At 43.1% G+C, this 18,122-nt stretch overlaps 2 protein-coding genes across 4 annotated transcripts in view; one reads left to right on the top strand and one right to left on the bottom strand.

Moving 5' to 3' along the window:
- Positions 1 to 18,122, bottom strand: part of FAM131B (family with sequence similarity 131 member B) — a 60,953-nt gene that overhangs the window by 26,997 nt on the left and 15,834 nt on the right. For 2 of the 3 annotated variants that reach the window (XM_031610293.2, XM_090149350.1), the window contains exon 1: positions 13,218 to 13,350. The exons of the other annotated variant lie outside the window; for it this stretch is intronic. In XM_031610293.2, coding sequence (XP_031466153.1) covers positions 13,218 to 13,245 — 28 coding nt within the window. In that variant the 5' untranslated portion in view covers positions 13,246 to 13,350. Of the gene's footprint in view, positions 1 to 13,217; positions 13,351 to 18,122 lie in introns of those variants that run through there. 3 annotated transcript variants of the gene reach the window in all.
- The window catches only part of ZYX (zyxin), a 32,413-nt gene continuing 27,525 nt past the window's right edge, over positions 13,235 to 18,122 (top strand). The window contains exon 1 of the mRNA XM_090149324.1: positions 13,235 to 13,400. Coding sequence (XP_090005450.1) covers positions 13,235 to 13,400 — 166 coding nt within the window. The remainder of the gene's footprint in view (positions 13,401 to 18,122) is intronic.

Below are 18,122 nucleotides of genomic sequence, written 5' to 3'. Positions count from 1 at the left end.
CACAAGTTCCCTTCTCTTTACCTGCTCCTCCTCAGCCTTTGGGTATCATTTTGGAAGCCTCATAGCATACAAATGTCTACCTCTTTCCCCATCGCTGCCACCACACACTCTGTCAAAGTCCCCATCAACCACACCATTTTGGAACAACAACACTGGTCGGAGCCCATTCCTTCTACAGCCAGGAGGCATAGAGACTGCTGCTTCTCTCTCACCACACTCCTCCTCGCAACCAAAGTGTGGGAGTTGCCAGTAGCAGTGATGTCTTATGTGATGACAGTGGCCACCGAACCATAGCAGGTTTTCTTCCTGCCAACACAAGTCACTACATAGCAGGCAACAGGCAAAGGCCTTTGCTGGAGGCTCTACTTTTTCCTCAAGTCTCTGAAAATTCTGAATTTAAGAGTGGTGTTATCTAACTCCTGCCTCAGGACTTCTCCAAATGCTGCTTTCCTCATCTTTCCTCATCCTCTCCTTGCTTTCCCTGGTGAAGTTGGCATTTCCCATTACTCCTTTACTGCTGGGCTGCAAAGGACAACTCCCTCTGTCAGTGAGCCTCCATCCAGATGCTATTGGCAGTATATGACATGATGGAGAGTTGCAGAATTTTTTATCATTCTGCATCAGAAATCTTGTACATTCAAAACTCCTCAAGGGACATTGCGGACTTTCCCAGTTTCTGAATTGAACACTTCTGAATTGGCTGCTTTCAGGGTGACCAGAGAGTGGAGACTGGAAGTAGCAACAATATAAGCAGACACCCAGCCCAGAGAAGACAGTTCTCATGCCTCTTTCCTGTGTGCATTAATGGCTGGAGACTCAACCTCTATCCAGGGTCTGTCAGTGAAGTGGACAGATAGGGAAAGCATATCTGTGGGCCTAACTCCCATCCCTAGAGAGGAAACAAACTTTCTCTCTATCCCTAGAGGAGGCCACTGCAGTCCACATCTGGACCCTCAAAAATAGCCAAGAGGGCAGAACAGGCTACAGCTGGCCAAGGGAAACATGGCCAGTGCTGTCATTCCTCCATGAAGATCTCAGCTATGGCATCTGAGAATGGTTCTCCCCATCTTTGCATCTTCAGACACTCCAGTCAGCGCTGAATCTAACAACCATGGCTAATGGGGGAACAAGCTACTGTCTTTGATACCTGCCAAAGACTAATTATTCTGGTAAGAAGATACATCTGACTCTTGCCATGGAAGACTACAACCTCATTTTCATCAGAGAGGGCCCTATTCAAGGAGGAAAAGGGACCAAGGGAGCTAAATGCTTTCCTGTACTCTGGGGACAACATTTCTGTCTACACAACTAGCAGGTATACAGCACTGCTGGTACCACTAGCAACACCACTACTGGACAGCAAGTTCCTCAGCTCTCTTACCTCTTTCTCTCAGCATAAAATCCCATCATGAAACTCCATGGAATGGAGGGATAATCTCCAGTAGGGGCTGGTTGCCCTCCTTACACTGGGCAGGGGGGTGTTCTTGCAAGAGACTTTTGCTGATCTAACTGTCAAGCTAAGTAGCTGCAGAGATAGAAAAGCATGGTCTACTGTAGCTGACACAAAGATGAAGATTCTTGTTGCTACCTTTGGTAGAACAGTAACCCTGTTTACCTTGGAAATACAACCCAACAAGCTCAAAGTCACTGAGGGTATGCCTGTCACCTGATATACCGTGTAGAATTCCCTGTGTAGAACTGGAGTCGGTAACCTAGTTGATGTCCATACCGTGATATCAGGCTCAGAACATTATAATTCCACTCACTGATATGTGCCTTCCTTCGTCGTCTGATTCCTCTCAAGTGCTATTGTTGAACAGAGATTCAAAAATAGACCACTGAAAGAATACTACACTCTGGAGCAAACTCCACATTTCTCACTATGCTTCCTCTACTCAACCTCAGAAGTTGAGTATAAACTATTCCTGGCTGAGCTGCAACTATTTCATACAACCACACGTTCCAGAATTATTTTTCCCACATCATCATCCATGGTGATTGCCATCACCTCCTGTAGGATGACACAATCCTATCAACATTTTAACAACCTGATGAAGAATATAATCTGTACAGCAGCCTCCCAGGAGCTCTGGATCAATACATTAGAGAAGAGGTATATACTTCCTTTGGCCCAAATGTGCTAGAAAGTAAAGCAAGAAGCTGTGGGCCAAGCTCTCCTGAAAGCAACAAGGCAGTGGAGGAATTTGCCAGAACTACTTAACTGAGGATATTCTCAGGCTGCAAAAGCAGGTTTCCTCTCAGGAATTCAGCGGGTGTCACATGCAGAAGGTCATACTGGCCCTGGAAGAACTTTAGGACCAACACACCATTGTCTGGTTGCAGTCCAAACTTCTTTGGGAGACTGATAATAGCATTTGCTTTGTTAAGTACAAAACACACTGTTTGCATCTTTGCAAGGGGTACTGCTCTTCAAATAGGTCCAGAGCAGATGCAAGAAGGTGGAAGGATCTTATCTGCAGCCCACTTTCTACATTTGCCATGCTGCGAGGGAAAATATTCAGTGACTGACCAAGACTTTCTGGAGCTCCTTCTCACTGTGGCTGCAATCTCAGACACCTTCCATCACATGTCCAGTAGAAAAACTTAAGGTTCTGCAAGACCACCAAAGCTAAGCCTCCTGAGGGAGATTTTTTCTTCTCTTGCCAGAGACATATGAGAGTCCTTCTGACAAAAAAAAAAAACTCTAGACCTCTGCAAACTGAGGAAAGGCTGCAAAGCATCAACCCTTGTTAGCAAACACATAATAGCTAAATCTATAAGGTAGCTGAAGTCTGTGCTGGGTCCACCCAAATTAGAGCTACATGATACCAGAACAGAGTAATGAAACTGTACCTGATCTAAGACCACACTGAGACAATCTGCATTCACTTTATTCGCCTCCTGGTCCCCCAAACAGAAGAAAGTATTTAACAGAATAGGTCACGGCTTTTTTATGGGGACTCTGAAGGCATTCAGTTTCAACTCCTGCTTCACAAAGGTTCTCTAGCTGCTGAGTGCATCCACAGAGTGCCTGCTCAACAGGGTCCTTTTGGCTTCAGATGGGGAGTGAGTCAGGGCTGCCCCATTCCAGCCATAACCACTCTACCACCATAGAGTCCTTCTGTATATTCTTCTAGAGCATGATGGACATGGTGTTCAGAGAACTAAACTTGTGGGTGGTCTCATAAGTATACATTACTGATATGTCTGGTTCTTATAAGATGTGGCACAGATGGGTCTACCAAATACTGTATGTAGCACCTTCCTCTGCCCAAATATAATGGATCAAGAGGTCTGTCCTGGGAAATGCTTACAGGCTGCTAGCAAACTTGCAGTTGCACTCCACACCAGTAGGGTATGTTTCTTGCTCTGAGAGTCTACCCCTCTGCTACCAGCCACTTTCTAGCTACTAGTTGGAAAGAGAGAAAGGTCAAGGTATCTTGAGTGGCTGCAGAAGTGGGCAGAACATATGCAGTAACATTTGCTTCAGATAAGGTCTTGGTCATCAGCCAGTGAATACTTACCATGCCTCAATACTGCATCTGTACTTTCATGCAACGCTGACCAGCCTCTGAGACAAACTGCTTGAGTTCTGAACAGACTCTTGCATAGGTTAGGAAGTCCAAGCTGGATTGTGCTGGCATATGCCTTTCTCCAACTCTTCTGAGAGCACCCCTAGCACAAGAAGCCTTCTGCAAGATTTTCTCCAACTTCTGGTCTTTCACAAAGCCTTCTCAGAAACTAGAAGCTCTGTGGTGCAATCAAGTCTCTCATGAGACCAACAAGGGGAAATGTATTTTTGAGCCCCTGCTGCATAAAACCCACCTCTGTGAATAGGCAGTAACCTCATCACTGCATGGAAGGATGGCCCCTGCAGCATTACCAGAACTGTGCACCACTGGCTGTATGGTCAGTCAACCCTACATCACTTGCGTGGTGTACTCAGATTACATCACATCTCCTACCTCAGGCAAGTCCCATAGGAGTTTAGATCTCTCCAACACCTAAGTCCTTGGCCTGTGACTCCCTGTTCAACCTACACACCACTCCGTCAAGCTCTGAACAACCAGATGACCATTCCTGAGAACACTTCTTCACATTCATGCATGAACTGAACAGCTCTACTTCCTCATCATCACATCCTCATCATCCTATCCAAACCAGATATGCAGTTGTAGAACCACTCATTGTCAGAAGAGAATGAGGAACCCTAGTGGCCAGTTTCTACTCTGTGCTAATTGTCCAGCCCACGTGAAACATATGATGGAAAATCCTCCATCACAGAGATAACACAAGTTTGCAAGTTTGTTTGCAGGATCCCCTGACTCATATCTCTTCTGTAATGACAGTCTGACTTCCCCAGAATATTTTATTTAGATTTTGGCTGCTCTTCTTACCAACTCAGTTGTACAGCTCCCACCACAAGCCATGTTTAATTCTGATCCTTTTTAGTTCTTTTTTTTCGTTTTGCCCCTAATAATTGTCCTTTTTTCATTTTGGTTTCCTTCTTCACTTTTTTTTTTTTGCTTTGGTTTGGTTTGTTGTTTTTTTTTTAATGATCTTGGGCAGGGGGCAGTGTGTGTTTAGAATTTATTTGGAATGAGTATAAGCTTGTCCCTCAGATGGGAGTGGACATGTAAGAAATAGTGTAAGTAGGGGAAACAGTAGTGATAATATACCAGAATACTTCTTGTAGCCTCCACGCAATTTACATCTCAAGCAGTTTCCAAGACAGGAATGTTGCTTCTGTATTTAGTCACCTCTAAAGGAGTTTTCTTCTATTCATCTGTTCCCTTTTTACAACCAAGAAATCCTTTTGTACCCATAGCATCCTGCACAAAGAGTTCCTCAGTTTAAATACGCATTATGTGAAGAAGTGATAGCTTTTCTTTGTTTGAAATTGCCACTTCACTTTCACTAGATGTCTACATTCTCTCTTTAAAATAGATAATGAAATATTTTTGCCCTCTTCATTTTCTCTAAGTCGTTCATATTGTAGAGGAAATTCATGACTGTATAGACATCTGTCATAATTCCCCTAATCATATCTTCTCCAGACTTGAGAAATTCCTATGTACTTAAATGGCTTCACAAACATAAACCACACCACACTTCTGACTGTCTTTTTGCCTTTTTTTCTGAATCATTTCCAGTTCAATTATGTCTTTTCTGGAATGGGAATAAAAAAAGACAACACAAGCTATTCAAAATACAGACACAGCATAGATTCATGCATAGTCATACATTGCTCTTTCTCATTTTATTATCTATTTTTTTTTACTAATTATTACCATTTAATTGACATTGTTATTGGTACTAAGAATTAAGCTGTCCATTATAACTCCAAGACCTCCATCACTGTGTAACTGAATGTAACACTATCATTTTCTTTTTTTATCACTTTATATATATCTACTTCAAATTTCACCCATAATTTTAACATCTAGTCATTCAATATTGTAATATCCTTTAGAAAATCTCTGCATCCAGCATCTTGCTTGCTCCCTCAAAAAAACTTATTATCATTATGATACTTTGTTATTTCATTATTTATCTTCCTTTTTCATACCATTCATGGATATGCACAATCTGAAGAAAGCTCCCTGTGAAAACTTGCCATTTCTTGCTAATTCTTGTTTCCTATCTTTACTCAGCTACTTAGTAATTTTAGGAACTTCACTGTGATACAGCAGCAGATTCATGTCTTAAACAGCTTTTACAAATGTGCTTTCAGTGTGCCACTGAAACTCCTTTATCAGTATGTTTGTGAACCGTTTCTAAAACATATTAGGCATCATTATTTCCCTCATCAAAAGTAGCATTAACACTTTCTCAGTATATTTTACTTTTTCATGCATACACTGGTACTGTTCTTTAGAGTAACATTTATCAGCTTGCCTGGTATGCCTATCTCTTTTACTTGCCCATAGTTTCCGACATCTTACAATAAGTTTAAAAACTGGCTTCACATTACCTACCTTCCAATCTTGCAGTACCAAAGTAATTGTAACAGTACATAACACAATCAGTAGTTCAACTTTTTCAGCCTCAGATTCCTCCAGAAGTCCCGCATGAATACCACTTAATGATATTTTATTCTTTTGTCTACCTACTTTACAACATCATGTACTGAGGCTTCAATCTGAAGCTGAGCTTCTGATGCATCTTTAGCATGGGAAAGTTCCAGAGGATAAACTTTCACAAATTCCACCACAACAAGGAAATGCAAATAAATATTATTTAATGGCATGAGGATTTCTTTTTTTCTTTTTTTAAATTATTATCTGTTTGCTTGCCTGCTTGTTTTCTGCTATGGTTTTAAACTCTCTCAGTCACCTAAAGCCTCTTTAGTATTAATATTATGCACTAAATTCTGATATTGCACAAGGCAAATTATATGATTTTTTCAGTCCCTTTGACTGGTTCCTGGAGCAAATGTTTTAACTCTTACATCACACTCAATTTACTGCCTAGAAGAGACTTAACTGAAGCCCACTGAGTTTCCTGCCTTCACTGCCTTTCAATCTTTCTGTGACTGTCACTGTCACTTGTCACCAATCTGAGTAGCGACAGTAAAAATGGTCAATAATTCCATAATAATATAATCCCTAAAACTTATTTTCCCTATTTAGGTCTGGAACATCAATCCACATGAGCATTTGGACCACCATGCTATTTTCTCCACTTCAGTTAAGAATTTTTGCAATGACATTTTCCCCATGAACTGTATCTGATCAGCATCCAGAGCTACAAACACATCCTCCCAGGATATAGAGACTGTTCCCTTTTATAAATCTAGTACGCTCCTGGACTAGAGAGCTTGCAGCTTAAACTCACAAAGAAACATCTCAGTTACCCAATCCCATCTCCTTAAAACAGGTGCAGCTAGAAATATTCCATTCTTTAGTTATATTTTCCATTGCTGCACTTGAAATACATTATTTTTTTTTTTTAAATATTGCCTTTTACATATTCAGATGACTGAAATGAACTGAATTGGTAAATTATTCCAATAGTTAAGAATTTTCACTATTTGATTGTTTGCCTTAATTCCAGTCCAAACATGTCAGCCATCTTTCCACTGATCTTAACTGTTTTCTGCCAGGTTGAAAACACAGATTGTTTTGATGCTTTTTCTTCACTCAAGTACTTAAAAACTGTCACCGAGTCATCACTGTAAGATTTGATTCACAGTTCACACAGGTATTTTCTAAATATTCTTCTGTCCTGCAGCACTTTCTGAAATGAGAATATAATTAGACAAAGATTTTTCTATTATTTTTTTCCCCACAAACACCAAATACAGAGAAAATACAACCTTCTCTCTTCACTTCAATATCCAGCTCTTCATAGATCAAAGAACCACAGTTTCTTTGGTTGCAGGATCACAACAGAAGCTACTGATCCACTGATTATCTGTTCAGCCATCTCTAATCTTTTTCAGTGTGACTGCTTTCTATTACAGAGCTCAGGTCCTGTACCTGCTGTTCACATTCTTTCATTAGATATATGAGTTGACAGTTAGTTAGTTTAAAATACACCCCGTTATTCAAGATTCTGTAACCCAAATTAATTAAACTGTTCCATTTCAATAATTTATCTTTTTCATCTGTATTTTTGTTTTTAGTACTTCATTCAATCTTTCTTTCCACAAACTTTATCAATATTTTAGATTTCCATGTTATATCACAGGTACTGACACCTATATTGAAAAATATGGAATCCCATAAGAAACACGAACGTTCCAGAAATTATTCTACCTTTGCTGCTATTCTGATGCACTTAAAATGTACTATATAATAATATAAGAATAAGTACTACATTTTTTGCTAACTGATCAGTATTTTATATAATTTATAGATATATATATTTAATTTAAACCTATTCCCAAAATTATAGGTGAAGTTATTTCCATCACTGGCATTCTTGACTGCAGGGAGTCTCACTGATGTCACGATATGAAGTTAGCTTGATGAGATCTATTTTGAATAAACCCATTCTTGACTGGAATTTTATGCTTCTAATATTTTGCTGGGAATTATATCAGATGGACAAAGTAAGTACCCACGTCATCTCACAAAACTTTTGAAGTTTTGATAAAACCCAACTTTCCACCTCCGGATCTTCCTTAGTATGTCAAGATTTACTGGGGAAAAAAACCCAACAACCTACAGCTTTGAATTTTTGCCCAACTGTTGAAACACTCTTCAACACAAGTTATCTAAAACTGGCTATTTTAAGTACCAGTCTGACATTATTGTTGTTTGCTGTTGGAAAACATATTAAATGAGCTGAAAAGTATTTTTCTGTACATTCCCCCAAGAAAACAGGCCAAAAATATGTTCACTTTCTCTGCTTCAATATACATCACTCTATAGAAGCCACTGACTCCCAGCTCTCAAATAACTACATGTAAGAGTTTGCAGTATGTTTTCCCGCAGATATATTCCTCAAAATCACATAAGTAGTGTTGTCCACAAAAATAAAAGTCTTTGGGCAATCAGCAACATGCTCAGAACAGCTGTCCTGTCCTAATGACCTTTTTTAATACATTTAGCTTGCACTTGTTTTTTAGTACAGTTTCCTTAGAAAACTAGTCTTATGCAACTGGGCTATTTGTTAGCTCTTTCCCTGCAACAACTTTGAAACCATAAACTTATTTCAATAAACCCGACAAGAGAGGAAGAGAGAGAGGTCTCAAAGATGATCAGTTTGTAGACACTTCATGACAACTGATTGCAAGGTCAGTGACACGGTCTCCATTCAGACTCTTATCGGCAGAAATAAGGTCTTATCCCAGAGCTCTTTGGCTGATTTTTCAAAGTGATCAGATAGAGAGCAGCTCAAAAGAAGAAAGGCCAGACTAGAAAGAAATAGGAGCTGTTGCTTTATTAAGCGAGACCAAGCATAAAGCAGTCTGGTAGGAAAGGTGTACCTTTGTCCCTTTTTTTGCTTTTCTACAAGATATCCAGATGCCCTTCTTCAAGTACGTCCACCCTTTTCGGCATATGTAGAAACAGAGGTTTCTACAGGGTCCTATGCTCTTCTCCCTTCCACCTATGTGCATGCAAGTAAACAAATAAATCCCTAATGCCATGACTTAGTTTCCTTTCTCATCACCTTTTCCACTCCTAGACTTCTCCCTCCCAATTCTTACTACTGCCACAGTTACACATTGAGAGGGAAAGGAGGAAGCAGACAGTGCATTTCTTTGATATGTACTGCATATACTATACTTGCCACAACAGATCTCACTCCACACAACCTTCAGATCTTTTGTGGAGATTAATAAGGAGAAAAAGGAAGGGGATGTACACTGATTCTCCCAGGTGCTTACTCTGCTCCTTTCAGTCTCCCATCATGCTCCCACTCTGCTGAATCTGAAGTAGATGAACTGGAAGTGAGTGGTCTTTGGCTCCATTTCTCCTTCTGTCGATGCTGTGAGCCATCAATGCACTCTGCACAGTGCAGCCAGTGAAAGAGCAAGACAGAAAGTAGAGGCTCTTCCAACCTTACTAGCATCTGCATTGCTTCTCTCTCTGACTGTATAGCGACGACCCTGTGTATGAAGTCCAGCAAATCTGCTAGCTAGATTCAACAGATCAGATTTGACCCAGTGGGTGACATATGAAGAGCACTGCCTTTTCCAATCTGCAACCCAGTGACTGCTGCTGTGCATGAACATACACCAACTAACACATGAGCTAGTTTTTTCACAATTACCAAGTTAAGCAGTTGTGGAAAGGACTTCAACTGACAGCTGGAGTTCTTACAGTGAGGTGAGACAGTCTGTGGAATATGGTATTCCAAGTAGTTAAAGTGATGGACAGGAGAAGAACAGTAGGAGTGTACTAACTGTGCAGAAACTTGCAGTCCTCTGACAGCACACGACTGAAGTCTGATTCAAAAAGTCAGCCACTTCAGCCTTTAGGTTCTAAACATAGGATCACAGGATAATTCAAGCTGGAAGGCACCTCTTGAGTTCCAAACTTCTGCTCAACTCAGAGTCATCTGTGAAGTTAGACCAGGTTTCTCAGGACTTTAGCTTGTCTGGTCTTAAACAGACAAAGAATGGACACTGTACAACCTCACTGGGAAAACTGTTCCAGTGATTGACAACTCTCATGGTCATAAAGGCTTTCTGGTATCTAGTGCAAGCATTTCTGTTTTCTCTTCCCTCATACTCCAAAAGTACTAATTTCTTGGAATACTTTTTCCAAGATTTCATTTCCCTTCATAAAATATGTTTGCTGCTAGCTTTTGCCAGCAAAGAAATAAGAGACATCACTGGGAAAAAAAGCCTTGAGTTTTACATTCTTTAAATCTATTTGAAGAATTAAAGAGAGGTCACATTAGTCAGAACAATCAATTCTATATGTCTAAGCTATGGTCAAAGGCACACTTGAAATGCATTCAGAATGGAATACATGCAGATACGTAGGAGGCCTGAAATATCTTGAATTTGGCTAATTCCATTACAGAAAATAATCAAGCTGATCTTTGCATGTGGTTGGCACTCAAATATCTACAGGTTTCCTACTGGATACTGCAGCCTTAAATGTCCAGTAACCTCAGTTAGCCTCCTTTACATTCACTGAAATTAAGTGCAGCTATCATGAGAGGCACTGGGCAGCAAGGAAATGTGATGGAGTGAGTGATTATCACCAATATACAGACCTGACCTGTAGCTGTTATCAGAGGCAGAAGCCAGCTGTGATGCACGAAAGGGCTCTGAATTGTTGTGTAACTGATGTAACACCATGAAACAGAAAACATGTATGACACTGAGGTGTGAGTGGGTGCATCCATGGAGAAGGTGACTGGATATCCACTCAGTCCTTTAAGATCACCTTTCAACTTTTCTCATACTCAAAGAAATACAAGCCTAATCACTGCCATTGTGATTTCTGGTATCCTCTATACGACTGAAAGATGTAATATGATTTCATTTCAGCCTTACACATACGGAGCTGCTCTGCTATGTTCCTCTCCATTACTTTCCCCAGGGAGAAATAACTGGAAATTTTATACTTAGGAAAGAAAATGTGAAGTTGGGGAAAGAAAATGTGAAGTTGAACATCACCAAACGTGCAGACTATGACTTCTAACTAGATCATAGGAAAATGTCCCTGAGGGAGATGGAGAAATCACGTGGTTTGCTTAAAATTGGAATGGAAAAAGGCCCAGAGCAAGCTCAGGGCACAATCCTGCATTGGCCCCTGTGTGGTGACTAAACTAAATGTGACTGATTGTGATCTTTCTAGCACTAATTAAACCCCTCAAATTCTGAGTTCGAAATCTGCTACATGCAAATTCCAAGGTAAAAACAACAGAAGCATAGCATTCTCCTATCTCTGGCTTCCTCTTGAAAAGGAAACACAGAGCCTGTATATTAAACTAATTCTGCAGAAATCTAACCAGCACACCACATAGCAAGAACACAGAGTTCTACTCACAATAGGGTATTCGTTTCCAATCACATCCTAGAGCTCAAACCTAGCACTTAAATGCACTGTTTTCCCAAAACAGGGAACACAACCAATAACTCCATGAAGACTGAAGTGAAAAATCTAGGCTGTCCAATGAGAATTGTTCTGAGCAAGCCTCCCTAGGTAGGGAAGCCCAAGCAAAATCAAAAGATCCAAACTGCACCCAGTTCAGTCTCTAGTACTCTAAAGAGATGCATACAAATGTGAATCTATGATGTACACGTATGAATGATACTTGCAACACATTAGTTATACTGGCTTTTTGTAACACAGATACCAGGTCAGAGATCATAAAAATCCTGCCATGCACAGGAACAATTACCTTCATGGTTAAGCAAGAAAGTTTTGTGGCATTCTTAAGTCCAGAGTGGTTGCTACCAGACGCACGTTTACCATTGATCTGAATAGGATTGTTGTGGTGAGAGGGACCAAGAATTAAGCTATTGTAACAACACACACTGTTAAAAGCAGTACAGGACATTTGTCAGACAATGGGAAAATAATGTCCTTGGCAGTGTGTGTACATAAAAAACATGGGAAGGGCAGGAAAAGAGGCAATGCATGTTTTGATGGGCTGCAGCACACAGACCTGTGTGAGTTTAAATAATCTCAAAAGAGGTATCGCAGTGATCTTTGCCATGCAAACATTCCAGAAAACATAAAAGATTTCTTTAGGTCACAAGGACACTTGTGACCAGTTAAGAAAGAACGGCTAGTTGTGGGAATTAAAGCCTAAGGCAGACACTGGAGGCTGTAGTGTAAAGTTTGCTTCTGCACGAGTATACTGCTTGTGCTCACACAGGGCTTTCCCACTAATTCAAGAGGTGTCACAGCAGCAGATTTTGACGTAGCCACTCAGATTTACTTTGGGGACCTGGTTTGATTTGCTTGTCCTCATAGTTTTCCCAAATGTCAGAGTGCCTGTGTGCTTTCGGGAAAGGTCGAGAGATAGGTGTTTCACCAAACGAGCTGTTTTTCTCTCAAGGGCTGTTTGGGTGGCTTGAATGACGTGTTTCCACATATCTGATGTCTTCGTATGCGGCGTGCATAGAAATCACTTCTTTCTGTGGGGAGGAAAGCGTGCCCCTCAATCCCGATTTTACCTAGAGGGAACTGCACTTAGCTATCGAGGGACCTCGAGAGATCGAAGGATATGTGCATGTGTGTAGGAGGAGAGAGCTAGGTTTGCATAGCCTAAAGGCTTGGAATGCTCTCCCGAAAAATGCGTGGCCCAGTGGAAATACGCTATTTCTCCTACCGCGTCCCCTCGAAATGGCTCCGCGAGAAGGAAAGCATTTCGTTTTGCTCGCCGCTCTCCCCTGAAGCGCATGTAAGGGGGAAGGAGGAGAGCAGACGTGCAGATCGCGCAGCGTTATGTATGCTCGGGCGACAATAAACCGCCGCCGAGCGACACGGGGAGCCGCCGCCGTCCGCCCGCTCCCGCCGCGGGAGGCACGCCCCGCACCCTCCCGGAGGCAGCGCGCCGACCCGCGCCTCCCGCAGCGGAGATGCCCCCGGCCGCGCCCCGCACCGACCCCGCGCTGCCTCTCGCCCCGCCGCGAGCGGGCAGGGTGCGGCGGGGAGCGGTGGCGGGCGGCTAATGGCGCTGAGCGGCGGCGGGGAGGAGGGGGCTACGAGGGGCGGCCCGCGCGACCCACCGCGCCGGCACCGTCGCGCGGCGGAGCGGGGGCTGCGGCCCCCCGAGCGCCGTCCCCGCCGACACCTTACCCACGGTGCGGGATCCGATGCAGCCCATCACTCCGGCAGGTCTCCGGGAAGAGGCGGCGGTCTCGGCGGCGAGGAAGCGGAGGACGACGACGACGACGACGGGGAGAGGTCGGAAAGGAGCCGGTGCCTTCAGCGGGAGGCGCCGGGCTGGCCCAGCCGAGACCGGCGCGGGGTCATGGCCAGGTACGAGCGCGGGCTGCCCCCGGCGCGGAGACGCGGGCCGGGGGATCCCGCGGGCCGGCAGCGCGGCGCCGATTGGCTGCCGGCCTCCGCGGCCCGGGGAGGCAGGGCCGGGCCGGGCCGGGCCGCGCCGTCCGCCCCCGGGGAGCGCGGGAGCGGGGCGGAGGCGGGGGCCTGGCCGGCCGGAGGCGGGCGCCGCGCGGCCTCTCCCGCCCGCCGGGACAGCGCAGGTGAGCGGCAGGCGGGCGGTGCTGCCGCACTGGCGGGCGACGAGCAGGTGGGGCCGGGGGCGGAGGGGAGCGTCCCCGGAAGGAGAAGCGAGGGGCACGGGGATGCGGGAGATGGAGGCGGCAGCACGGGCGGGCGGGAGGGCGGCGATTCGCGCTTGTTTCCCGGTAACTACACTTGCAAACTTGATTCAATTAAAGGCAGCCCCCCTAGCGGCGGCGGCGGACGAGTCCCCCGGGAGGGGCCTGGCTTCTCGCAGCTCTCGCTGCCGGAGAGCCGCCGAGGACGACGGCGGGGGTCCCCGGCCTGATTTGCTCCTGACGGAGATGCGGCCGCCCGGAGCGCTCCCGTGTGCGAGTGCACACTGCGGCGCTGCCCTCCGCCCATCCCTCGGTGGACAGGTGAAAGGAGAGAGCTCAGCCCCGTGGAGGATCGCCTGGGGCCTCTCCCGTGTCTCCCTGCCGGCACGGTGGTAAGGAAGGATCCCCAGGGGCAGGTGCTGCCCCCGTCGCGGATCAAATTTGTCCTCGCCTGATGGCAACGGGCAAAGTCGTCCTGGTCCACTTCCCCGGCATCACCGGCCGTCCTCGGTTTGCACCTTCCCACCCTCGTGCTGGGAGGTGCTCGTGGTTTCTCCCTGTTGCTCTGTGCTTCCTTCACCCACAAATCCTATCCGATCTCACCAGCTTCCTTCCACCAGCCTCGATCACTAGCAAATTAAATTTTGCTGATCCCATATGAGTGACTTCGTTCTCAGCCTTGGGCCTGGATCATTCATTTTTGCTTATGCTCAAGGCAGATGAGCAGTCTTTATTAACAGCAGAAATGGGGAATAGGTAAGTTCATTCTCCCATATATTGCTTTCGCTGAGCCTAAGGAAAGGTTTAAAAAAAAAAAAAAAAAAGAAAGAAAAAAAACAGAAAAAGGCTTTACATAAAGAGCCTGAGCCTCTGTAGGTAGAGAGGGACACTGCCTATAGGCTGCCTCCAAAGTAAAAGTTACATAGGAAAGACACTTGCAGAAAAGAAAAGATGGCAAATCTGAATACCAGCAGCTATTATATATTTTCTCCTTCTCCACGGCACTGAAGATCTAGTAAGCATGGTGAATGTAACACTCCCTAAGTATAAGAGATCCCACTCTCCTGTCTGGGTTCCTGAGGCCGCCATGAGTGCTATAATGTTCTTCACAGCACATTCTGTCTTCACAGAGGATGAAATTTCTTCACAGTTGTTTTTTTCTCCTCCCTCCTCCATGTATTTCCAAATCTGTCAGGTTTCATGCCATTTTTTTGGTTTTTCGATTTTTTTTTTTAATGACTCAATATTTTCCTGATGTGTCTGAACTCTTGAAACCTACCTTTTAAAAATGCTGGGAAACTGTAGATCTTGTGAAACTTTGTTACCCAGAGGCGTTTTAGCCTCTCTGAATAGCACATCTACATTGACTTCCAGGTCTAAACGCAAGGACAAGGGAAACAAAAGCAAATTGAAATAGGAAGAATGGTATTTTAAGACACAAGGCCTGTCTTAGATAAATGTTTTGTAAGCTAGTGACTGCCCAGACAGCTGTTGTACGTGGATTGATCAGGACAGCTGTCCTGAGGAGGCTTACCAAAAACCCCACCAAACAGCTTTTGCATCTTATCCTTGCATAGAGAAGATATATTACTAATACAGCTGTGGGCGATTTCTTAAGTCTTTCTCCTGTTTCATGTTTCAATTTTAATCCCCTTCTCTCCACCCACAGTCTAAAACTGTTCCTCTGTAAACCTTTCTGATCTCAGGGATATCTTTTCACTGGTTCATTTTCAGTGGTGGTTTCAGGTAAGTCACGTTGACTCCTCATTTTATTTCCCAGGCTTGACGTTTTACCTTGTCTATCACTTTGTCTCAAGCTCATCATCATACCTGGGTCCTTAGAACTCTGGATTTGGCTTTCCTTTCATTAAACTACAATAAAATCTGCATCAGTCTGTTCTGACTTTGGCCTCAGGGTATGATTCCACAGGTACGTGAGCAACTCATAGCACCTACTGTGCCTAAAAATCAGCTTTCCAGTTCTTGATGGATTGGCTTTCTGCTGCTTTAGTGACATGGTGGTTTACACAAGGATCTGGCAAGTGATAATGATGCTGTAAGGTACGGAAAAGTACGGATCAGGCAAGCAGAGCAGAAAAAGAACTGGCAAAGAGGAGGACTTCTCACTTCCAGGGATGACGAATATCCAGTGTTCCCATTAGATTATACCACAGTGTCTGTTCATTCACTGCACAGAACTACAGACCTGCCTCATGGCTGTCTGACATGTCCTGATGCCATGGAACTCCTTTTTTTAATTTTGAATCAGTATCACTTAGCTGTGGAAGTACTTCTACCTGTCAGTACCCAAGCACCCACAGCCATGCTTTATCTGCCATTTTTTATGTAGTCAGTTTAATCAAAGGATAGTGTCTTTATCTTTTGGTTCTGACTCTTACATTTATTCATTACAGACCTTATGTATATAAATCTACCTTAAATAGTAAAATTCATTCTCATATGAAGCTGGGAAAACTTTCTAGGCTATCAGTAGTTCTGACAGCTGCTTGACTCTTCCATACAGTAGGTTCCACGTGAGCTTATCATCAGAGAACAATTTCTTGTTTTTAATAAGCCAAAACCTAACTTTTCTTCCTAAATTCACTTAAAGTGCAATTCTTATCATACATTAGCATAAGAAAAGAGCAGCTGTTTTACATTCTGAAAAAATACTGCAGCATCTCAGATATTAGATATAGCTTAGTTTGTTACTGACTTCTAACATGCTCATATAGTGTGAGTAAGAGACATTTCCACTTCTGACTTTTGATTCAAAGATTGTGTCAAAGTGGCCACCAGGAAGATTCTTTTTTTTCTATTTGAAGCAAGATGAAATGCTAAATTCAAGCCATATCTGTTAACATCCCATGATGTCTTTTCCACACAAGGCATATTTAATGAATATTCTCATGTATGAGAAAAGCAAAAGGACTGAATCTCTGAACTAAAACAGAACATAAACAGAGTAAAGCTGAAACTTCCCCCTACAGTTTCTATCTTTGCTTTTCCTGAGGTGCTGCTGCAAGGGCCAAGAAGTAAATGAACCAAAAAAAAAAAAAAAATTTCTCCTTTGAAATGCACTTCTTTCTGACAGGTTCTGAACATCTTTTTGAGTACTGCAGGTTCTTTCGTAGATGATTAGGCTATAGTTTCATGTGGAAAGCGTGTACAAAATATGTTTTATGTAGTGATGATTTAAATGCTGATCTGAAAGATCTTGGTAAATGTAAGTGTTCATAGGTGCAATGATCAGTGGTGTACGTTCTAGCTGGAGGCCAGTAATGAGCAGAGTACTGCAGGGGTCAATACAGGGTCCAGTCCTGTTGAACACTTTCATTAATGACCTGGATTATGGAGCAGAGTATGCTCTCAGCAAGTTTGCAGATGCTACAAAATTGGGAGAAGTGGCTGATACAACAGTGGCTGCCATCCAAAGGGACTTCAAGAGGCTGGAGAAATGGGCTGGGAGGAACCTCATGAAATTCAGTAAGAAGAAACATACAGTCCTGCACCTGGGAAGAAACAGTCTCAAGCTCCAGGACATGGCACCTAACTGGAAAGCAGCTCTGCAGAAGACCACTAGGGGAGTCCTGGTGGTGAGCAGTTGAAACTGACAGACCTGTAGTTTAAAAAAAAAAAAAAAAAGTGTGTGCTCCAAGTGAGCACTTGTTTCAGAGTTGAATGCCAGGTTGACCTGTACAGTTAGGAAGTGACGGGGGCCATCCATCAACTTCTTCCCACCATCCCTGCACTCACGCAGAGGTCTGAGCAGGAGAGGGTGGGAAGAAAGATGTGCTTGAGCAAAGCTCTGACTAGCAGAGACATATATATAATAGCACAGAGAAAAGCAGTTTCAGAAAAAGATCTGATTTTTAACAGCTTCTTCCAAATCCATACTGTAGCAGTTTCATCATAACTCTGAAGACAAATGTATGCTGTAAATTGTTAATTAATTTTTATTTACTTTTTAAGACATGCCTGTTAAGCATTGGTTACCTTTTCTTTAAGCTGCTGATTAATTGTATTATTAAACCTAATTTTCCCTATGTTCCCTGTAGCTCTGTATATATATACATAGATACATACAGTATAAAAATCTTTTAAGTTAGAATACTGGAGCAAATTCTTCCTAAGAAATACTGCTTGTAAAATACAAAGCTATTGTCACACTTGCTTAATAAATATATTAATTTCACATAATTAATTATCAGGGATGGTGATTATATTACAATAAATAATGTGCCCCATGTCTTCTGCCTTAACTCCCCTTTAAAGCTGTGCAAATGCAAAAAATTACCAATATAAATCTTGCCACTGAACGTTCCACTTTTAATTAAACTTTGCTTAGTCCAAAATAATTTAAAATATCATCCTTCTCTCTGTCATTCATCCTAACATTAATTTCCATCCCCAAAGA

This window comes from Phasianus colchicus, chromosome 1 (genome assembly GCF_987193195.1).
Source record: "Phasianus colchicus chromosome 1, bPhaCol1.hap1.1, whole genome shotgun sequence".
NCBI lineage: Eukaryota > Metazoa > Chordata > Aves > Galliformes > Phasianidae > Phasianus > Phasianus colchicus.
This window is presented reverse-complemented; position numbering and strand designations above follow the sequence as displayed.